The sequence below is a fragment of the Tinamus guttatus genome, unplaced genomic scaffold (assembly GCF_059628265.1).
Source record: "Tinamus guttatus ecotype Peru unplaced genomic scaffold, ASM5962826v1 Tinamus_guttatus_pri_ptg000423l, whole genome shotgun sequence".
NCBI lineage: Eukaryota > Metazoa > Chordata > Aves > Tinamiformes > Tinamidae > Tinamus > Tinamus guttatus.
This window is the reverse complement of record NW_028288957.1, coordinates 478466-501852: the sequence shown is the minus strand read 5'-3', so window position 1 is coordinate 501852 and position 23387 is coordinate 478466. Positions and strand designations below refer to the sequence as shown.

Genomic DNA, 23387 nt, shown 5'->3' with positions numbered 1-23387 from the left:
CAAGGTTTTAGGTACAGAAGACACCAGAAATAAGCTAGGATTTAGACTTTGCATGAAGATCTGCAATCTGTTCATAGCACAGAGCTACAGGCTTTGTAGCTTTTTGCCTCACCTTTGGCTTAGAGTCAGGAAGCTGTTCCTCCTCATCCAGATTGGGGGCAGGCTGTTTCCAAGAGGCCCCTGTGATGGGCATCTGACCACCTGCTGCACTTCCTTTACTGGTACCAGGCTGGTTGTCATCCACACTCCATACAGCCTTTCCATAGGAGAGAAGGGAAGCAGGCTGCTAAACTTATCACTGCATTAAGGTTGCAATAGAAATTACTAACTAAGTAGAAAGCTGTTCTTAAAAGCAAATTGCTCAGTAATTCATAAAGCAAATTAACACCTCCACATAAGATCACTACTGTTTCTCATCTGTTTCCCCCAGTAAAACAGGAGCACACAAGATGCATTTATTTCATAAACAAGGGAACTAGAACTTGTATTTGAGCTCCTTTGGTAGGGCATAACACTTCCTCCATCCCAGTAGCTCTGAGAACTTTTTTTTTTTTTTTTTTAAACTCAAAAATGCTGTTTTCTGATGTTTTTTTCCAGCAGAGGAGTTAGTTTTGAAAAAGGAGTAGTGAGCATAGATAGATTGATTTCTCTAAGCTCTTACAGAATACATGTTGTCTAGTGCATAATGGGGCAAAGTTTCAAATCATCAGCTTTTCAGAATAACCAAAGTCGCATTTTCAAGACTGTTTGCTTCAGGGAGTTATATCTCCTTCAGAAGATATAAGTCAGTGAAGACTATTTCAACTAGCTTTCAGATTCCTAGTCTACTCTTTTTTATAACATTATCTAATTTCTAATATCTTTTTTTTTTCTGGTTATTAGCTGCAGCATCTGGCTATAAAATGGAAAAAAAATATATAGCTCAAGCAATTGAACTGTTGGGGGTCAACTTTGGGAAAAAGAGTTACAATGTGGACATTTTGAAACCAAAAAAGGAATCTGAAAGGCAAGGAAATCTATTTGGTGAAATGGCAAGTTTTGAAGAGTTATTTAAGTCGAAGTTAAAAAAACAACACACACACTCACTCAAACCCCTGTACATAACAGACAGTAAATCCCAGTGCAGGCAGTAAAAGGATTCACAGATTGGAATTTCTTTTCAACAGTCCTCTCATGACGTACTCAGCACAGGGTGGCCTTTGAGTAAAGCACCGAGCTAAGACCTGGGATATAGGTAGGATAATCAGAGGCCAGTTGAGCACTCCTCATTTTCTGTTCTGAAAAGAGGTTTCCTTTGTGCGACTTGAACTTACAGCTTGATGCTTTTTGCTTTGATTATAGCTATGCCCAGACATCTCAAGGCAACAGAAGTAACCTTGAAAGACTGGCAGACAGTTCTGGGAGGCATTGCCACTGGCTTCCTCACCAGTTTTATAGCTTCTCTTACTAACCTTTGTTTCTGTCCCCAAAGCATTTTCCCTGCTTGCTTCATCTGCTCCTCTTTTTTCTTTCTGCCTGCTTAACCACTCCAGGGTCCTTTTGTTGCCTGATCCATCCTGAGGTCTATTTCCATCCTCTTTTTCCAGTATTGCGATAGTCATCCTGATGAGATACATTTCAATATCTGCAGGAACTAGCTTCCTGATTGCTTGAATTTTGGTTGTATCTTGAAAACAAAGAAAAACACTTAAATATATGTATATCAATACACACACACAAAAAGTGTGTCCCTTTTTCACAGTCCCTCTATGCACTGTACTACTCACAGTGCTGCTATTCTCACCTGAGTCAATGGGAGGTTTACGGATAACATCGGAAACCATCCGTTGAATTTCCGGAGTCAAACCTGCTCGTTCCAGATTGACAGGGCAGCCAGCTTTCACTGCCTGGCACAGGTGAGTGCCAACCTCAGAAAGAGGAAGAGATCTGCTCTCACTTATAGTCCGCTGGGGAAACAATGACAGAAGTTAAGGTGATAAAAATGTCCTAAATAAAATGAAACTCCCAAGCCTGGCAAGCTCTCATTCTCAGAGAGTAACCAGGGGATGCTGACATTTCTCAGCACCCAAAAAACCCAAAGCACTTTGCAGGCCAGGCACTATCAGTAGGAAGCTGGATACTGTCTTACTGTAGCCTCGTTCACAGCAAGATCAGTTCTTCATATTTTTCAGTTTGTCAGTACAGATAAGTGAGCGACTATTTACCAGGGAAGATGCAGCCTCAGTGCTTTACAGAAACCCTCTCCAGCAGATGATTTAACAGCAAAAAACTCGCAAGCCCCTCATCTATTATATAAAATATCTCTACTGTTAACTTTAAACATGGAAAAGACCTCCCTGGGGAAAATTCTTACCAAGGACAGATTCTTCTCTTGAAATAGGACATACGTGACATGCTCTGATGGAGAGAGCACTCCAGCTTGCTTCCAGGGAGTTGTTTTCTTCTGTTCTCCAGATCCAGACATAGGAAATACATCCATCTGAATGATATAAAGAGAAATTAGGGATGAATGAACCAATAGATCAACCTCCCCTATGTAATGTGAGGGAATATCAGAAATGGAGTTTGACATCTTGGTTTGGCATTCCATATTGCACAGGGAAAAAAAAGCATTAGAATTAAAAAGCAAAACAAAAACAAAACAAGAAACAGGATGGACACCTACATATACTTGCCTTAATAAAACAAGCATGAGATTGTCCAAGGGACTTGAAGACCTGCTCTCTACCACCCCCAAACCAGGGTCCAGGTCTGCTTAAGCAAAATAAGTAGCATACTCCAATTTGGGAAACATTCACAGTCAAGGCTAACATAGTTGGATGGGACAACTGTAATGAAAAGAACTGAACACACACACACACACACACACACACACACCAGTGAAGGAGAAGTAGGATAGCTGCAGACCAGATTAATTCTTTCAGGCTCTTGCAATGTAGCAGACACTTTGCTAAATCCTGAAAGTTACCTGCAAATTATTCACTTGGCAAAACGTCTTAATTTCTGCCAGGAGAGGGGCCAATATGGTAGATTTTCCTTCAGATACACCATCAATTCTCTTCACATTCTCAACAGTTGTAGGCCTGGTTCAGGGTGAACAACAAAAGCACTCAAACAGACGCCCTCTATTCCCCCCACCACCCCATTTTTTGGTAGCACTAAGTTATCCAACAAGCTGGAAATCTGTTAACATCTCCACTGGTATAAAACCTAGCTGAACTAGAAGCACATATGGAAACACAATTATGCAAGTCACTGGCACCAGAGAAGTTGCTTAGCTTAGTTTTGTTTTACTGACCTGGCTTTGCCATCTTTTGCATTTACATGTCTGCTTGCCTGCAGACCCTACCTTATCCGGGCCATCTCCACAAGGATCTTATTGGTTGCCAGGACAGCTGGAGGAATTTCCTTCTCATTAGCCAGCTTCTGCCTAGCTGTCAACAGCTTGCCATACAGGGCAGTCTGTGAAGGAGAGCGCCATTTTTTTTTCAAGAAGCTTTAGATCAAGCACATCAAAAAAACTAAACTAAGGAAGAAGTAAAAAATCCCGCCCCACCACTACAGCATTCTTCATCTTTCCCCTCAAATACACAAAACCAAATATTGCAGTCCATTAACAATCTTAATGTATTTTAATTCTTCTAGAACTTCCATTCAAAACAATTTCCTCATATTAAGGTGCTGCCCAGATTGCAGTTTGACTGCGATTCATAGATATCCTTCTGCTTTCACACTTACCTGCAGTTCTTTTTCATGAGATGAAACAGATTCTTCAGATTTTGAAGGAAGAGATTTGACTGGTGAGCACCCAGAGACCCTAGTTAAAAATAAAGCAGCATTAGGTCAGCGCTTGTGTAGGACACCAGTTTATTCGTGTACTTGATACACGGATGTGGGAGAGCAATCACCAATTCTTTTTTTTTGTTGTTGTTAGCATTTTCATAGCATTTCAATGACCATCTCCAGGAAACTATGTCACTTTAGCCCTTGTGCTTTCCACAGACAGCATCTCAAAGCCAAATCTGACAGATACCTCTGTAGGGCTGATCCTATACTTACAAGTAACTTTCTATGGTATAAAACTCAGGCGTATGATGAGAACTGCAGTTTTACAAACAAACCACCTAGATCTCTACCTACAGCTGGATTCCCATATTGGGAGAAGTACAAACCCTTGTACATATGTAACATTATTCTCAAAGTACTCCACAAGCAGCAGCTTGTGTTTTTTCCCCTTGTTGCTGACAATGCTAATCCTGGCCAGAATTAATAAATGTAAAAATATCAGTGGCAAAGACAGAGCTGCTGCATGGCAAGCAGAATTAGCTTTTGTTACAGCTAGGTGCATCCAAACAGACAGCCATGTCACAGCGCAAAGTCTATAGGCTCCCCTTGTTATTAGACTAGTTATTAGACTGCTGGTGCTGTACTGCAATGTTGCAAGAAGCCAAGCTAGCTTAAGAGCATCTTTTCCTTGATTTATCGAGCCAAATATGAAATAACACACAGTTTAGAATATAGTTGTCCCTAAAACAATTTTTCCCTGTACAGCTACAGTGATAATTACTCAGCTTAAATGACATTTCCCATGTTCCAATCTTCTGCCAGCATCAAGTTCCTTGCTAGAAGTAGCAATACCATTTTAAGGGTCACATTACAAGCAGTATCCTTATTACATAGTTTAACACTGCTATCCATTTTAATTTAGATTACCTGTTAAGTGCATCGTTTCCTGGAGAAGTTTTTCCTTTTCTCTCATAAGAAAACATTTCATACAAAGACATCTATTCAAAACACAAGACAAACAAATGCTATTTTAAAAGTCCTTGCAATGCAAAGACTATAAGCAGCAAAACACCAATTTGTGAGTCCATAATATAGTTTAAAGCTTTTAATACAAGCAACAAGGCACTACCGAATGCAAGAAGGACTGTACTTGTACAGACCTGTTTGACTGGTGACAACTTCGTTACTTTCCCACACGGGGAACGCTGTTCGGAAACCGCAGTGCAAGGTCTACTGCTGTAAGAAAATCAATTCAATCTTATTGGAATCAAACGGACAATCTTATGTTGCTAAGGAAACTGAACTCAACTTTGTATAGGGGTATTTTTGGAACAATAAAGTAAAATAAAAATTATTCATCCCTTTTGGGAAACGAGCGATGAAAGCGTGCTAGAATTACTGGAATTTTTGGAACAATAAAGTAAAATAAAAATTATTCATCCCTTTTGGGAAACGAGCGATGAAAGCGTGCTAGAATTACTGGAATTTTTTTTTCCCCCCCCGGTAAAATCTAGTCTTATAGAAAAGGTAAAAAAAGTGTTCTCTAGCCTAGTGTTGCTAAAAAGTGATCACTTAAAAATATATAAGATAATAATCAGGTAATGACAATGCAGGCAGCTGAAAGGTCTCCATTGAAGAACTTGCTTCTGAAGCTATTTGTTGCTATGCCAAAGTCACTGCAACCTCTGGTTTATTACTCTGCAACTCAAAAGTTCTGGACAGAATTGGTATTTAAACACCAACAGTACCATAGAATTGCTGTATACTAAATATAAATTTAAGAAACAACCTGTTTGATGTTAAAAATAACATGAAAGGAACACTGAAGAGTGTGCATGCTCCAATTACCTTCTAGAAGGTTTCCTTAGATTTAGGTCTTCACTAGACTGTAAGAGAAGGCTTGGACTTGAGGCAGATCCAGCTTTTGAAAGCCAATTTCTGCCCTGTAAGAAACACCATATGGGTTCAGCTGCAGATTGCTGAAGAGAACTTACTAACGAGATTGTTTTACAACGAAAATTACCTTCTGGGTAAGCACACATATGGTTGCAAATTTGTTATGCCCAGAGACTTCTCTGAGGAACCCCTCATTCATCAACTGTTGGCCCAGTGATTTCCACCAACTCTCTGGCCAGTCTTTTCCGCTACCAAAAAGAGCATGTCTTCGATATCTTTCTGGCAAACGTTGAGAATTCTGAAATTCAGAAGAATGGGTCGGCATTTTTTTTTTCCTCGTCACAAAATAACACTATATCTGGTGAACCAAAAACCTGAGCGAGGAAGAACACATTTCCAACAGCATTTCTCTAGAGAACTTGTAACTGAGTAGCAGTCGCAGCTAACCTAACCTCACCACCCCAAGCAGGTCAGCAGTATTAAGGCTGAACTCAGTCATCTACTTTATTCATAAACCAACAGATAACTATGAAAAGATACTTTTGTTCTTCACTCTGAAAATGCCGATTTCTTCAGGATAAAATAAATTACGGAGAAGCAACTTAACTGTCTCCATAAAAACATGAAACTCGCTATGAAGAATTGGAACACTTAAAAGTTTACTGGAAGGACTTAAGCCAGGCATTGGCAGAATTGCTAATCTTTGTGTGTCTATATTGCTCAGGGCATCAGGAAAGAGGACGGAGTGCCATAACAACCCCTCTGCTCCCAAAGCACAAGGGTTTAAGTGTCACTTACAGACCCTCGGAGAAACAAAATGGGCAGTTTAGTTCCAAACTTCTCATCCAGGGCACTCACTGCAGACATCAGCTTGAAGGCTTCTTGTCCAAAATCCTCTAAATTTCCTTCTGAGTCACTGGAGGTCGCAAAATGAGAAGTTCTGAAGTGCATGAAGAAAACCACGATTAATTACATTAAAATCCAATTACCTAGTGCTCCCCCTTCTTTTATTTATGGCATGATAAAACACAAATCACGCTCTAAGTTCCATTCATATAAGCAATTAAACATACTTTTGAAATCAAAGATCTATGATTAAAAATGAAAACAAGCAAAAGCCAAAATGTCATGCGATTAAGACAGCTGGACAACCAGCTAAGCAATTCTTCACATTGCATGCTTTGACAGAAGACTGTTTCATCTTCTGATTTATTTAGTATACAATATTTGGACCAGCTTTTGCACTTAAGACATTTTTAATAGTACCTAATAGCCAAAACACTTTTTTTCCCCCCCCGCCTCTCTCTTAGAAACAGTCAATCCTTTTTGGATCATTTGCCTGGTAAGTCAGCCTGAGTGAAGCTAACCTCCCACGTCAGTCTTCAGGGAAGAACATTTACCTGATCCTGCAATTATCACAGCACTCATCTGTTCCCATGATGCCCGAGGAGACCTTGCGGAGTTGTCTGTCTTCAAAGTGAGACAAGATAATTCTACCCAAAGAAACATAGGAAATTACATAAAAAATACAGGAATTTACCTTTTAAACTCCAGAAAGCAGTGAGTTGAAATCAGCATCATTAATTCATTCACTGGAAAGCCAATTATTTGGCCTTCAATGTTCTACAGGCTTTTTGATATTTCTTATTTTATATATAATATATATGCACTTATATGTATGCATATATATATTTCTAAACATGCTGAAGGTCGTATTTCTAGACAATGCTTTCAAATACTAAAGAACATGTTTGCAGAACACATTGCAAATAAAAAGCCTTCTGTTGGGACTGAGCCACAGTAGCTCTTGATGTAAACTCTGAAGTTATAGGAAACATTAAATAAAATGCAGTACTCACTTCCTCCTGCAGCCATTTGAGATAAGGTACTTCTCTATTTTTGCTACCATCCTAAGTTTATACAATCGGAACGTTTCATTGCGTATCTCGTTCAGACGATGTCTGTCAGTCAAGAGGAAAAACAAATTAAATACTGATCGCTGTCCCTCTGTCTTTCAATGAACTAGAGATATGCCAGTCAGCTGTATGAATCAATTTGACTGGAAACAGAAAGAAAATTCCTACTAAAACCACATCAAAACCTCAGCTTGTCCAGAAGCTGAATCTTTGTAGTATGGGGAATATTCAGGAAAATCCCAAACTCATACTGTGCTACTTAGAGTAAATATTCTCAAAAGGAGAGATGGATACATTGAGACCCTCTTCCAACCCCACAAGCCACTAAAATATGAAAACTAATGCATCGAAATGCAGAGTAAGGAGGGAAGAGGCTGTACAGAAAAATCCCTTTTGATCTCCAGTTTTCCAAACAAGCTCTGGCAATTCCTCATCAACACAAGTGACCAGATCAGAAATGTGTTAGGGCATTAGCCACCATGGTTTTAAACCTAATTTAATCCCCACTATGGTATTCCCCGAGAGCAAGGAACTGAGAAAAGAGCACGGGCAGTGAAGTTTTGGCTCTTCCTGTCAAAGCAGCTGTTCTCAAACTGCTTACCTGTTTAAGGCCAAGTCTGCCGACGTCCACAGTACGTGACAAGAAGCAGGAAGCCCATCACGACCGGCTCTCCCAATTTCTTGGTAATAGGATTCCATTTCCTTAGGGGCACCATAATGAATAACCTTCCGGATATCTGCTTTATTGATGCCCATTCCGAATGCCACTGTAGCTACAACACACTATGAAAGAAAAAGCAGACAGAAAACATTTTGAACTGATAAAGCAGCTGATGGAGAGCATGATTTCACCTACCACCACTTTGCTCAGATGCTAGAGATTTATTGAAGGGACTGGCAACTTATGCCAACAATATCACTATCAGCACAGACCAGCAATTTCTTGCTCAGAATGGGAGATGTACAGAGTAAACCAGACAGACTGGTATTTCCAGTATATGTGTTGATGCAATGACTGACCCATTTTCTGCCAGAAACCCTACTGCCACAAATGGGACTATGCACACTTACTTACCTGGATTTCATCCCTCATAAATTGATGATGGATATTTCTCCTCTCTTTGATTCCCATACCAGCATGGTATGAACCACAGGCCACATTCAGTTTTACAAGCTCAGAAACAACTTGCTCAGTGGCCTTTCTTGAAGGGCAGTAAATGATCGTGGGTCCTTCAAACTCGTACCTAGAACTGACAAAAATAGCAGCAACATGTGACGATGTTGCTAAAACATGTAAAGATACAGAAAAAGAGAAACTATCTGCCAAAACGCTGATTGACCCTAATTAAAAAGGGTCAAAAATTAAAGATTTAAACAGTTTTTAGATCCATTTTCTCCACCTCCCTCATTTGAGTTAACATGAAAAGTCATTACATCAGTTATAAGTCTACCACCAGTTCTCAGTTTGTTGCAGATAACCTCAAAAGTATTCAGGGAACAAAGAGCACAGGCTTAAACTCTCACCTTTCTTTTCTAATAAGAAACTGCTTCAAATCTCTAAGGATATTTCCACTCTGCTGCCCAACTTCTAAGTACAGGTTTGGTCTGTCAAAACTAGTGCACGTGATTTGGGGATTCTTCAGGTTGAGACACTTCACTATGTCTTCTCTAATCGAAGGGCTTGCAGTTGCAGTTAAAGCCATGATGGGAACCTGTAATGAAAAACAAAACAAAACAAAAAAAATCAAACCACAATCAAACCCCACAGGGGAATCAAGTAGTTTGAGTAGCTCCCCTCGCTGATAATTTTTAAAAATTATGAGTCGAAACTTAAATACCAACGTGAGAATAGACATATTAATCTGCTTATGTTCACTGTAACAGTTCAGTTTTGGACCTTCTGCAACAGTGCTTTAGGAGTGCCTAGAAATCTCCACTGCTTGGCCTAGCAAGTCACTCAACCAGTTTCAAAAAAATCCCAGAAAGTGAGCGAGACGTTTCAGTACAAGATTTTCCAATATAAAGGGATCCAACTAAATCTTAACTCTAACATCCAAAAGTATGTTACTCCAGATTCAGAATATCCACCATGAAAAAGAGTTGGAGACAAACTATAACAGTAAGTTTAGAAGAAGGAGGGGAAAAAAAAAAAAAAAAAAAAAAAAAGCGCCTGACTGACAGAGCATGCATGAACTCCAAAACAACAAGGTAGGTAAACCCAAAGAAAAGCAGTACCAGGAGGCGAGATCTCAGTCTGTCATTCAGAAGGGGAGGGAATCCCTCTCTCCAATTCTAAATTAAACCTATCATGAAACCTTACCAATGGCAGAGCCTTCTTCAACGAACCCAAACTCCTAAAGGAACTTCTGAAGTCATGTCCCCATTCTGATATGCAGTGAGCTTCATCAACAGCTATGAGGGTGATACCTGGGCAAATTCATAACATGGGAAAAGTGCTTAAATAGCAAACAAACAGGAGATACTGGAAAATACAAACTCACTACATTCTGCTCAATTTCAAGCTTTACTGAGATGGCACCTAGCAATGTGTTTTCCTTCTTGTTTCTTAATATCTTCCGCTGTAAGGACTCACCAAGCCCCTTTTTATATTGGTCTCTTATGCAAGACAGCTTAAGAGTCTACAGAGACTTTTCTCCCACCTTTGTTTCCTTCCCCATTTTCCAAATCTCAAACCTCTTTCTCCACAGGGTAAACCCATAGCTAACCCCAACAATTAAACCACACTTCATCTTCCCTTTTCACACTTCCTTACCAGTTATCATTTATGTGGTTTACAGATGTCATTATCTATATTTCCTTGACTGTAAAACAAAACCTGCAAATCTCAGGAAAACGCTGAGAAGACAAATGCAAGCACAGAAAAATACGAGAGGAAAGGTGTCAAGCATACCCAGGGAAAACAACGCTATGTTTTCTCAAACAGCAAAAAACAAAGAGAAAAAAGAAAAGGAACACACATACGCACATTTGTCTCTTGCATTTCCATGCCAAGAGCAAGCTAAACACACTGCTTGGATCTTTGATCAGTGACATGATCTTCTGATTCCATTTATTGCCAGTCACCTTCCCTAACAGGAAGGACAACTATGATTTTAAGATGCCTACCAACTTATCCCCAACCTTAACCACAACTTACCAATGGTTTGGTCAAGTTCCTGGAGCAGTGTTAAGTTCCCCGAACAGAACTCTGGAGTCATATATATGACTCTGTAGTGACCCCTACAACATCAGAGAAATACATCAGGGAAATCATGGAAGGAAAAGCCCCAAACAAATCCACCAAATTAAATGAAAGCATGGCTGTCTAGATGACATAAGGGGGATAAGGATGAACTTTGGATGGGGAAAAGAGGAAGCAAGGGATGAATGCAGTGGAAAGTATGCAAAGTTAGAAGGATAACCAACCAGTAAATAACATGACAAGATAAACAGTAGAAAAGAAATTAACTATTTTTCCAAACTAGAAGGGACCACCGTGATAGACCTGTATTTGTTACCACGTTAAGACCTATGATTCCTAAATAAAACCTAACAAGGTCATCTCTCTAGCCAGAGGGCACATGAAGGTGCTATATCCCTCCCACATTGCTAACAGGCACACACACAAGCAGTATTGCCAAGTTTCAGGCCTGAGCCACAGCCAAGAGATTTAGAAGTGTCAGATCAGAGCATCCTACTTGACTCAAATACCACTACGTTGGTGCCTGCAGCCCCAGAAAGCCTAGGTAAGACTCACGCTTTGATGCCTTCTTTGATGTTTTTCGACTGAGCTGATCCAAGCAAGCAGGCTGGAATCTCTGACATTCTGCAGTTTAAAAAACAAAACAAAACAAAAAAAAGCGCACAGTCATGAACCAACTGGAGATATTTTCTGCTTCACTTCCCAGCCTATGCCCACACTTAAAGCTAGTACTTATCAAAGCACATAAAGCATTTATAAAAACCACTTTCAAGCTGTGGGGTCACAGTATTTTCCTCCAAGGATCACTTGGAGGAAATAAAAACTCTTGGGGGGAGGGGGAAGAATGGTCAGTCACTGTTCCACCTGCCCAAATGCTCTTTCACTTTTCTTCCACCTGTCACAACATACACACATGTTTTATGAGAACGAGAGGCAAGCAAATTAAAACCATTTTCCTTTCCAAAAATCTGAAGGAACAAAATATGATAGGAAGCAGTCTCCAAATTTATCTTATGCAGTTCATCATGTTCAGATTATCAAACTTGCTTTACTAGTTTCCAGTCTTCTGTCTCATCTCTAGATCTTTTCCAAGCTACTGGTACCACATCAATCAACTTTCAATCGAGTGTCTGCTTTTTAAAGAGAGGTTCAATATCTACGCTTACCAACTCAGTCACTTGATATTCAGCCTTGACTAGAACCCTTGAACCCCTGTCCTCTTAACTTGGTGATTTACTGCTTTTTAATATAGCAACATATTTCATCGCCTTCTCCCCTCTCACTCCTCCACATTTCAGTCCTTGATAGCACCACATCCTGACTGACAGCCCAATTACTGGAGAAATTCAGTCTCTTCAGCCTTCAAAACAGATGATGCACTGAGCAGGCACTGAATAAAAAGGCTCTCATTTTGCACAGACAGCAACAATACAATAGCCTTAGAGGCAACAAAAGTATCTATAACATTATAGATACTCTGCTGATCAATACTGAGTCCAAGAGCTGGCTTAGGTTGTCCAGCCATTCAGCAGCACAAAAACATAATTTGCAGCAGAAAATTCCCCACATAACAGATTTTCCTTGCTTAAAAGTCTTTTATACAAGTAAAATCTCTTCTTTCATACAGGGCATTTTCATTCCAACTTGGACAAGGCAAGCACAATATTCAGACTGCAGCAGTTTGCAATATAGACAGACTGTATCAAAATGAGATAGCTGTTAAAATAGCAAATGGGTGCAAGTGCAGAGAGCACTAACAAGTATTAGTATCATAAAAATAATATTTTTGCCACAGTTAATGATTGATTGTATAAGAGTGACTCAGTGTTACCCAGCAATTCCTGCATCAGGCCTTCATATCTAGGAAGAAGTGATAGTAGACCATTTTATCTTAAAAAAAAAAAAAAAAAAAAAAGTGCAATAACCTTGTTTTGAGCTGCCTCCAGCCCTCAGCTGGAGGCCTGTTGTTCAGGCACTACTGTTTGGATGCAAGGGATGCCCTAGCAAGTTTTAAGGCAACTTTTCAGAGCATTTGCTCCATCTGCCTGGTCTGAACAGAAAGGGACCTGTGGATCTGGTAATGACCCACTCCATGAAGCACCCACCACCACAGATCCTTTTCAGATTCAGCCGCAACTTATCTAGTGGGCAAATGCAGCAATCTTGACAGCATTCAGAGATTACATTTGTTTCTAGAGAAATGTGTTTGACAGCCAACACACAAACAGCAGAATCTGTGGGTTTCCATAGGAAATACAGCAGGAGTCAATCGCTACCGTGTTACTTACGTTAGCTGCAGCACTTGGTCCTCCATCAACGAAATAAGAGGACAGATGACAATTCCAGTACATCCAGTGTAAACAGGGGGAAACTGGTAGCACAAGCTTTTCCCATAGCCTTAAATAAAAACATAACAGCAAAGCTAGAGTAAGGCATCATGCTTTGTGCCACTCAACACAACTATGTAAGACAACGTTAGCCTCATCCTGAGCTCTGTAAGATTTTGTTCCTTCTGCACAAGGACAAAGAGATGGGAGACAAACATGACCTGCATCCATCGAAGGCTCCTCCCTACAGCAAGGTCAGTGGTGAAGATGGGGACAGAAATGCAAGCAAAAGAGCAGGCTGAGCCTAGCAGAGTCTGGAGAAGGAGACGAGTCCTGCACACTCTGCCCTGTGATCCAAGGCAGCAGCCTCCAAATTTCAAAGTCCTAATTTACCCATCAAGACAGAGATCTGGCACATCTTAAGCATGGGCTTAAAAGTTACTTACCTGTTGCCATCACGACAAGATTATCTCTTCTGTCTTTTAAAACAGAACTGATCACTTTCCACTGGACTCTGCAAAGTAAAGATTTTTTCTTTTGGTCAAAAAAAGATGTAAATCTGTAAAACTGCATTTCTGATTGAATTTTTTGCATCTTTTTGCTATTTCAGAGATCCATAAGAAGGTCCAGGAAATAAATCAAAGCAAACAATGAACACACACGAGACAAAACAAGGCTTCATCCCTTTTTTAAACAACTAAATCAGCTTTCTCCAAACGTTGCTCTCTGACCATAGACCTGACACAATAAAGTTTTAGTCATGGGAGCCTTGTCATCAGACCCAAAAGAAACTTATCCTCTACTGTGAGAGTACCATATTGTAGCTACCTCTCTGTAAGATCTTTTTCCATACCTTATAGTGGCAAAGACTGATTTTGCTTTTCTAAGATTTTTCCAAAGGTCCAAGTTTGTTAATGTTATTAAAATAAAGAATAGTAAAGTCATTCCAGTTGAAAGAAGGGAGAGAAACTGAAGCCCAGAGCGTACAGTGTAAACTGAAGAGATACTTACGGTTTAAAAGAGGAATGCCCAAAGTAGGTCTTCAGACATGCAACTTGGTTGTCATTAGGTGCTGGTACCAACGGATCTTCAAGGGGAGAGAGGAAGAACTGAAATTCATCAACTAAAATTCATCAGCGACCGAATTTTAGAAAGCAGCAGCAATGGCTTCAAAGGCAGCAGACTGCTTATGGTTAGTCAGGCCCAGGGCCTGGGATTTAGGGGACTTCAGAAAAGATACGTGAAATTTTAAAGATGTTCCTGAGCTGAAATTAAGGATTAAAACCCCACAAACAGGCTTCTGAGACAGTGCGCAAAGAGAACTTATGGCTTTATTAGTGAGGTAACAAAGTCATAGTACAGTAGGTTCTGTAACGTACAGCCATGTTACCTCTTCTGAATGAGTTCCAAGTAAAAGATGTGGCACTAATAGCACCTTTTAGAAACTTAAGTGAAGTCATGCTAATCAATACTTGACATTAAGTTGCTCACAAAATTGTGGCCTGAAAAGGACACCCAGGATTAGCTGATCTTGCTTAACTACATTAAGGAAATGCAGTTCTTGAATGACTTGAACAAGTCCTACCAAACAAAGAAGCAGTAGTGATGGCACTACGGCAGAAAAAAACACACAACTCAAGTAGTGTCTTCTCCTATCCTATATTCTGATCAAGTTTCTTCTATTCTGCATAACCTCAGTGTCCCCAGTTTTACTCCTATCAGTTAAACACAACTGATCATGGCAGGATTCAAAAGCCAACAATAGCTTTAGCTTTAAGTTTTGATCTTTGTGCAACAACATGTGCTGTTTTTGAGATCAGGATCAGCTTTACCTGTCCACTTTGAAGAGCCAAGTGCCTCCTGCTTCTACAGACAGGAGATTACAGCATATGGGTTAAATCAAAATAAACATTTAAAACATACCCCAACTTTCCCCCTCTTCTTCCTCAATGCCTTCATCTTCATCAACATCTGGAGCAAATTTCAACTCTGTTTCTCTCCCAGTTTTATCAGGTTCTCTATCAGCCAAAACTGCTTTTGAATTGTCAACATCTGCTAAAGACTGAGAATCAAGGAGAAAATTAATCCAGAGCATGAAAGGTTAGGTCCTATGCCTGTTGAAAGCAACAAGATACAGTGGCATGTGGTTTTTAAACTAATTACAACAGAGCTTAGATCTGCTGGTGGAGAGCCACAGTTTTTTTCCCAGCCCATTTGTATCCTGCCTCTTACTTAGCTGTAACACATGCAACCTCCACATGTGAATGGGCACACCAACACCTGTGGCTGCCATAATGGAGCTGCTCAAAAGCTTCACTTGAAATTCATAAACACTCTGCAGGATCGGCTAAAGACAAGTTAGACAGAACATCCTCCTCCATAAAACACCAAAGAACTGAGCACTGCAAGAGATGTGGCTATGAAGCAACTGGTTTGGCCCACAGCTCAAATGTGCGGCCTGCATATCACACAAGCTAGGCAAGGGTTTGAATGCGTGATACTCAGAGCAAATCAGCTCGTGAATGACCTACACAACTGCAGGGCTCAGGTGGCAGGGAAAGCCCAAGCTGGTGTGCTAAAAATGTGGCAGGATAGATGGGGTATTGAGGCCCAACCCTACTTACTTAAATTCTTATGTGTCCACATTTACTTGACTCTTGTACATTGTTTATAAGCAGCCCCCTCAACGCTTTATTCCACTCTGGCCCAAAAAATAAACTCAAAAGTACTTACTTTAAGCATCTCCATTTCCAATTCTTCATCGCTCTCAATCACACAGGAAATATTTTGTTCGTTATCTGTGGAAGATTCCTCCTAAGGAAAAAAAATACATATATTACTCATTTATATTTTTCCTTCATTTTTTTTCTATCCTAAAAGCTATTCCAATTTTACTAAGTTCTTCATACCATTCTTACATGTTATAAGCTATTTCTCCATGCTTTTAACTCTTGCCAAAAACTACTCGGCTCAACATTCAGTTCTGATGCCTGCCCACAATGAAACACATTTGGAACAATATTAAAACATAAGTTTTAAAAGATTTAAGACATAGGAAATATAAGATAAGAAGAAAATAAAACTAGTCTCACCAGGTATGGGAAACGCTTGGAACATAGGAAAATTATCATTTGATGGAAGATGCATTAATTGACATTTATCAGTCACTGGAAGGGCTACAGTTTACAGATCCCTTGGATAAATATCTGCTTTCTATTCATGACCAAGTTGGAGGTGTTGGACTAGAGAATTTGTCCTCATATTGCTGGAATTCCTTACTCTAAGGGTGTTAACACTTGAAAGAATAAAACTAATCAGAGTAACTTGAGTGTCTGCACTCAGTACTAGTTGTCCCAACAGTCTGAAGAGCAGCTCAGTGTCTGAGTACCTCCACCAATACTTTGCAGACTCAAAGCCCTTCTTCTTGCTTGCCTTATTTTCCCCTCAGCAAGACAGCCTTCCAAAATCCCATGGGAAATCAAGGATGCAATCACTTCCTCTGGTAAGTGCTTATGCTTTACAAGGGTTTTTCTTATTACCTCAGGCACAGCTTCATTTAGAAATTCTTTTGCAGCCTGCTGCTCCAACATCTGCAGTTCGTGTTCAGTAATATCCAGCGACATGAAGTCATCTCTGCCTGCTCTGTCCTTAGAATCAGCTGCTACAGGCCCTTCTTTCTTCTCAGCATCATCAATCTCTGCTTCTCCTACATTGCCATCTCCCTCCCAGAGGGCAGCTAATGTAGCATCTGAGCAGATGTTGAAGTCGCCTTGCATTTTTTTAGGAAATTCAGACAATTTAGCGTCTTCGGCTTCAGCATCTGTGGACTCCGGAGCTGCTGCACATTTCCTTTCCAGCACAGAAGGGGAACTGTTACCACCAAACAGCGTGCTTCTTAAAGCGCTTACATTTTCTGAGATATCAGCAAGTATTTCTGCAGCTCTGAAAGGTAAAATAGAAAAGTTAGGCAAAAAATGACCAAGTGTTACTGCATACACCTTATCTCCAAACCAATCTGAGAATTCTGAGACACCCAGCTTCTCCGGACAAATTTCCCCAAAATCTCATATACAAAGGCTTGTCTCTCAGCTGCAGCTTGCTTGCTGCAAGAATGTAAGCCCAAACTCTTTGATGACACTGAAGAAAAGCTATTAAGATTCTGCGAACAGTTTGTGGTGTTGCTCCCACACTTACTAGAAGTCTGGATACTTGATATAATCAGGCACATTAGAGCTCTGAATACTTATGGAAGTAGGTCTTGCATTTCAGCAAGAAGTGGATCTAGCAAAGTTCAACTGCAAATCCACTGCAATTAGGTCAGAGAAAAGCTGTATTTATCACATCTAGGTATAAAGGCAACATTTTCCCTTGAGTGAGCTTTGCTTTCTTGTTTTTTAAAAGATAAAGAAATATCAGATAGTTAACACAGATATACTGTGTTGTTTGAGACCTCAGCAGACAGATCAAGTACTCAAAAAAAACTCTAACCTCTGCAAGTTTCCAAGTTGTCCAGAAGATCCAGGGATATGAGAAGCCAGATCCACTATCTCTTCAGCTAGTGAAGTCAAACGCTCCTTCACATCATCTGGCAACATCTCATCTGCAAGAAGAGCCATAGAGTTACTTAAGAATAACTTATTATTCTCAAGCCTTAACTAACATTACTTCTCCATTTCCATTTATCTTTTTTAAACCTTCCCCACCAAGCTCCAACCTTCAAATCAAAAAAGACTTATGGAAAACAGACTTATGCTGTTTACTCTCTTCCAGTGTGTACAGAAATGATTGGGATAAGCAGGTATATTTTAACAGCAGAGTTCAGATTTTTCAAGAATTTTCTTTTGCATAATCAGAAACTACCACCCCAGTGAGGCAAATTCAATAATCCACATCAACCACCTTCCTGAACTTTAACACAAGGTAAAAATCTACTTTTTATCAACTTCCCGAACAATGAAACCCTGTTTGCAACTTTCATTCTGACAGGAGCTGAGACAGAAGCCGTGTGCAGTACGACCAGGTAGACATGAGCACCAAGCCAACTGTGCAGCCCTCTAGAGCCCCTCGGAGCAGTTAAATAACAGCACTTCCGAGATCTCTTCTCATGCAAATCAATAGAGAAATAAGTTTGTTTGCTGTATTTATTTGTTCATCTAATGGGTGAATAAACACCTGCTTCTGTTTTTAAACAGTTTTTCTGTGTGTATTTTGTTTGTTTGGAGAAAAAAAAAAAAAAAAAAAAAGCGACTGCAACTCTCTAACCCAGATTGTAATCCTCTTTCTAAGAGCAAGACCTGCGCATTTCAGAATTGTTACAATACTGGTAAGCAAAGAAGCCAGAAATTTAAAGTATCTCCTGAGCACTGTTCAAGTAAAAACAATTACTACTGTAGCTTCCAGCACGAAAGCATGCTTTGAGAGAACACACGGATGCAGCCAGTCCCTGCCAAAAAACTGCTTTTCTTTAAGTCATATACTACATGCAACACTCAACTTGCCTTATGAATCATGTAACTGAGAATTAAAACCAACATTTCAGAGTTACTATTTCTGATTAAGTAAATTTACCTAAGCTGCTTTGAAAATATCTGTGTCCTAACTGCATGCCTCAAAAAGAACCCTAGTAAGTAACAAATAATTTTTCCCATCTTAAACTAGATTTTGGTCCCTGGTTCAGCAGAATTGGTATCAACTTACTAAAGTGATCCTGTCAACATACATGATGAGAGCAGAAATTGTTACCAGCAAAGCAGCACACCAAGACATCACTGCAGGAAAGAGTCCACAGTATGTAACGCAGGTATTCTAACAGCCTTCACTGTCTGCTCTCTCAAGACAGACCCTATCCTGACACAAGGATAGCATAGGGAAGGAATAAAAAAAAAAAAAAATATATATATATATATACACACACACACTTAAAAGGAAAACAATGTTCAGTTGTACTTATGCTTAAATGTATCATTTACCTTGTCTTACACAAAGTATTTTCTGGTCACTGCTGTTCATGTTTTTCAGTTTTTGATAAACGATGAAGCCAGCCTGCAGAGGAAAGCAAACAAAATTCAGCCACTGGGACTCTGCGGAGAAAGCACATTTTAAAGACTAAACAAAAAGACAATGAAAATTAGTTTGGCAAGCCAGAACATTAATTTCTTAGGAATACAGTTGTATGACATGACTCAAGATTCAAGAGTAAAGCATTGAGTCACAGCAATCACAACCATGTAACATACTGCAGAACCTTTCACAAAGGTGAAGCCCCAGCTCCAGGACCAAACTATAGCAGATATTTTTAAGACAAGGTCCCAGTTTCATTACCTTGTGACGACTCCATTCCCCATCTTACCATCTGCTCCATCTCATTCAGCTTTTATATAACGCTCCAAGAGAACACTTACGAAGCTACTAAGGCAGATTCCACGTATTTAATATTTCCCTTGATATGAATAAGAAGTTCTAACAGTGGGAAGCAGCCTAAACCCAAGAATGTGCTAATTAGGCTGCACATATTAATCAAAGCATCTTCAAGAGGAAGGAGAAATAAGTTGCTCCCCCATGCTTTCCTGGGAGGCTCCAAAAGGCAGGCCAGGTGAGCAGAGCACAGTGAGAAGCAGACATTGCCTGGGAAAAGCAGCTGCACCTGACAGCTTGGAGAACACAAAGCCCCTTTTTGCACTGGTTTGGGTCCTGCACCTCTAGAGGCCTAATCCCTCCACAATTCAAAACTTAACTAGAATAGAAATGCATGTTTTCAGAGCCACAACAGAAAACAAGGAGGAAAATTGGGGCCACGTTGCCTAGTCTGATTACAGAAATAAAAAAACCCAAGTGCAATATTCAAGTGGTCCCATAAACAATATTTTCCTCACAGGGAGCAGACAGCAGTCAACTGTACATTAATAAATCCCTTCGCAGTGCACAGAAAACTTAACCGCTTTCCGAACAGCAGAATCTTCTACAGAGTTTAAACAAACAACAACAAAAACAATAAAAAAAAAAACCCCACACATATATAAGTGTAATAATTACTCTTCCTTTTAAGTTACACTATGGTTCTGTTGTGTCTACTGGAGAAAGTTATGCTTCTCAGAATTTGCTTATTATTTCACATACATTTAAAAGGGGCTGAGGAGACTGGATACCAGCTCATAAGCTCAAAAAGGCAAGCAAAAACCCCTTAGGAGAACACATTCGAAAGCACTAACAAGCTATAGTGAACATCTGCAGACAACAGAATTCAAGAAACACTGCAAGTGTTTTTTTTAGAACTTTTTGCATACACTTGTCAACTCTATTACTTGTATGTAGGATAGTCACTCTGCAAGAGCTGAGTTTATCTGCCAAACTCTGTGCTAATTGCACAGACATGCACATAAATTCCACCTCACTGCTCCATTAAAATGCAGAGGTCACAGTCCAAAGGAAAAAAGCAAGAAGTGTGCCAGAGGAGTGGCTAACTGTCACTTGACAAGTACAGAGGCAGCAGAACCTCCAGGAGATCTGGTTCATGCACAGACTTTACTGAAAAAAAAAAAAAAAAAAAAAAAAAAAAAAGTCTTGCAACACCATAGAGCAGAAAGAAAAGAGGAATTCATTGTAGGCTCGGGACTATTTTGGTATAGAATATCTTTTTCCCAAGCAATGCTCAATTTTATATCCAAACTGTCCACACAATACCCTATTCAAGTCATTTCAGCAAACCAGAGATTATTGAATCAAGTACAAGCAATAAAATAAATCTTTGTTTAAGATCTTATGACAGCTCCGAATTAACACCAGAGTTCAAAATGCCATTTAAGGCAGAAGAGGTATTGGACAACTTGTAAATATGCCGTATCCACAGATGACCATAATCTTCATGTTTGCTATGTTCTGTAGCAGAAAGGCAATAAAAAAAAAAGCAGCAAAAGGCACATGAGGAAAGAAAATTTTAAATAAGAAAAGAATGGCAAATTCTTTGTACGTACATAAGCATCTGTGGCTGCATACAATTTCTGCTTCTCATTCAATGGAAATTCTTCCCATTTACTACAGCGGACAGACTTATCTTTCAGAAGTTGCTTGCCAAAAAGGTGTTTTACCAGTCCATTTAGACTCCATATTTCCTTACACTTCAGCTGAAAACAAAGATGACTTGTTTAAAGGGTGAAACAATTGTGCTTAGTAATATATGCTCCTAAAAGTAGCTGAGCATATTGATTAGGGGCAGAGCTCTGTATTAGTCCGTACAAACTAGTTCTTCAGCAGAGTGACCGTTCTTCAAGCCTAAATCTGCTCTTAACATACTAAGAGGTAGTTTGGCCACTAGAAATCTCTACTTTCCTGCCCTAAAACTGTATTTTTAGGATATCTCTATGCTGTCAATCTGGAAAGACCACACGAGGACCAGATAAGTGCATGCACCATGAGAGGGCATTGTCACACAACCAAAATAAGATGTTTCTCTTTATAGTGTAGCCCAAGTTTTGTCTCTTGGTTTTTATCTCCCTTGAAAAACAAAGCCCTCCTTCCTTGAACATTGTTCAATTACCTACATTTAATATTTTTAAAAGTCCAAAACATTTAAGAAAAATGAAATATCAGTGTTTGCAATGGCTTTGGTCATCATTTGCATGCCTGAGAAACCAAGTGCAAGGTGTAAAGAATACAATTGTATTCCACGCTAACACCTACTCAGCCTACTGTGGACAAGTTCACTGGAAGACTCTAGAAACCACCCCAATGCACTGTTGTTTTCTGTTGTTTTTCTAATCATAAGTGTCATTCAAAGTCGTCACAGCCTGTTGTCTTAATTGGCTTTCCTAGAGGCAGTTTAGGAAATCCCCCTTCTGACTCTGAGGATGAGAGACTCACAATGTGGTCCTCCAATACTCTAACCTGAGAGTATTTTCAAAACATGGACATCTGTCAAGCCTAATGAAGCCGTGTGGCATCACAACTTTACGCTGTTGTCTACCAGAAAAATATGACTGGTCCTATTATCAACCAAAAAAAAAAAAAAAAAAAAAAAAAAAGAAGTTTACTGCTGAGAGACTGAGTACAGGTACAGAATTTTGTACACACAAAAGGCAGAAAATCTTTGAGGAACACAACAGAAATATGAATCATAAGGATGATTTGCAAAGTAATGAGCTCTTGGCCCTCCTCCCTAATAAACAGGCACAGAAATGTAGCTACATTTGAGTTCAGAACATAAAAAATATAACTGTTTCTAAACAGTAAATAGCCAGACCATGGAAACCTCTCCCACGTGAGAGGACATACCACAAACTTAGGAGTCATGGAAAGGAAGCCATCCCTACATCCCTAGATTGTCTAGTCCCTTGCATTGAGGGCTTGCTGGAAGACCAGACTCCCTGCACCAGGTAAGTGGTAGCAGAAAGGGGGACTCCCTTCTGGAGGCATCAGCCATTCACTGTCTCTACTGCATTTCTGTCATTTAATCCTAAAGGTTCACGGTACTGCTGAGAAATGTACAGCATTAAAATCAGAACACTGACAAATTACTGCACTGTATGAGGTCAGGAAAAAAAAAAATGATAAAAAATACATCTGCAACCAAGTTAAAAATGCTCTACCTTCTAAATGAAAGAGGTGAACAGAACAGAGGGGGAGGAAGGGTCTGTTAAAAACCTAGTCCACTGTAACAGTATTTAATTCTGCACACTTTCTTGAGAGATCCTCAAGCTTCTCTCCTCCCCCAATAACTTTTAATACATCTCTTAGTTTTCTTCAGAACCTGCTTGCTATCAGAACTGCACACCTGCAAAGACAATAAGCTTCCTTTTGCACAACTGAAAAAGTAGCCCTCCCAAAACAGGAAAAAAAAAAGAAAGGAAAAAAAAAAAAAAAAAAACATTTGAAGTTTTACTTTCTCATTAGCAAGGTCAGACAGCTCCACCAAACTCTTCATTTTGATTTCAAAGTCACTCATCAGCTTCCATTGATCTCCCTCAATTCCTACGCCAACCTTTTTAATTGTTTCATCCTCAAGCAGTCTTTGGAGTCCCTTGGGAAAACCTAAAATAGATTAAGCCCAAACTTTAGAAACTAGATGCTGAAAACTGACAGATATTCTAATGCAAATATTAAAATCTTAGCACAATACCACCTGTGAAAGCCCGTGCCTTTTTTTTTTTCCCCTCCCCGGTAAAAAGGGAAACTCCAAAAAGCTGTGATGTGTATACAGTTCAGTTTGTACTACTATGGAGTGATGCAAAATCAGTTGGCTGAAGTATCAACAGGTAGAAAAGAAAT

The 23387-nt window shown here is 39.6% G+C and overlaps 1 protein-coding gene across 1 annotated transcript in view; it reads right to left on the bottom strand.

Annotated features, from left to right (window-relative positions):
• Window positions 1-23387, bottom strand: part of WRN (WRN RecQ like helicase) — a 29180-nt gene that overhangs the window by 854 nt on the left and 4939 nt on the right. The window contains exons 4-33 of the mRNA XM_088531571.1: window positions 23002-23150; window positions 21098-21247; window positions 19097-19169; window positions 17616-17727; window positions 16667-17069; window positions 15861-15941; window positions 15051-15189; window positions 14139-14214; window positions 13574-13641; window positions 13089-13197; window positions 11356-11424; window positions 10756-10838; window positions 9919-10025; window positions 9123-9310; window positions 8674-8848; window positions 8200-8381; window positions 7542-7643; window positions 7083-7175; window positions 6481-6622; window positions 5810-5980; window positions 5635-5729; window positions 4947-5022; window positions 4714-4784; window positions 3739-3817; window positions 3350-3462; window positions 2969-3083; window positions 2354-2479; window positions 1784-1946; window positions 1452-1666; window positions 113-256 (exon numbers count right to left, since the gene is read on the bottom strand). Coding sequence (XP_088387697.1) covers window positions 113-256; window positions 1452-1666; window positions 1784-1946; window positions 2354-2479; window positions 2969-3083; window positions 3350-3462; window positions 3739-3817; window positions 4714-4784; window positions 4947-5022; window positions 5635-5729; window positions 5810-5980; window positions 6481-6622; window positions 7083-7175; window positions 7542-7643; window positions 8200-8381; window positions 8674-8848; window positions 9123-9310; window positions 9919-10025; window positions 10756-10838; window positions 11356-11424; window positions 13089-13197; window positions 13574-13641; window positions 14139-14214; window positions 15051-15189; window positions 15861-15941; window positions 16667-17069; window positions 17616-17727; window positions 19097-19169; window positions 21098-21247; window positions 23002-23150 — 3869 coding nt within the window. The remainder of the gene's footprint in view (window positions 1-112; window positions 257-1451; window positions 1667-1783; window positions 1947-2353; window positions 2480-2968; window positions 3084-3349; window positions 3463-3738; window positions 3818-4713; window positions 4785-4946; window positions 5023-5634; window positions 5730-5809; window positions 5981-6480; window positions 6623-7082; window positions 7176-7541; window positions 7644-8199; window positions 8382-8673; window positions 8849-9122; window positions 9311-9918; window positions 10026-10755; window positions 10839-11355; window positions 11425-13088; window positions 13198-13573; window positions 13642-14138; window positions 14215-15050; window positions 15190-15860; window positions 15942-16666; window positions 17070-17615; window positions 17728-19096; window positions 19170-21097; window positions 21248-23001; window positions 23151-23387) is intronic.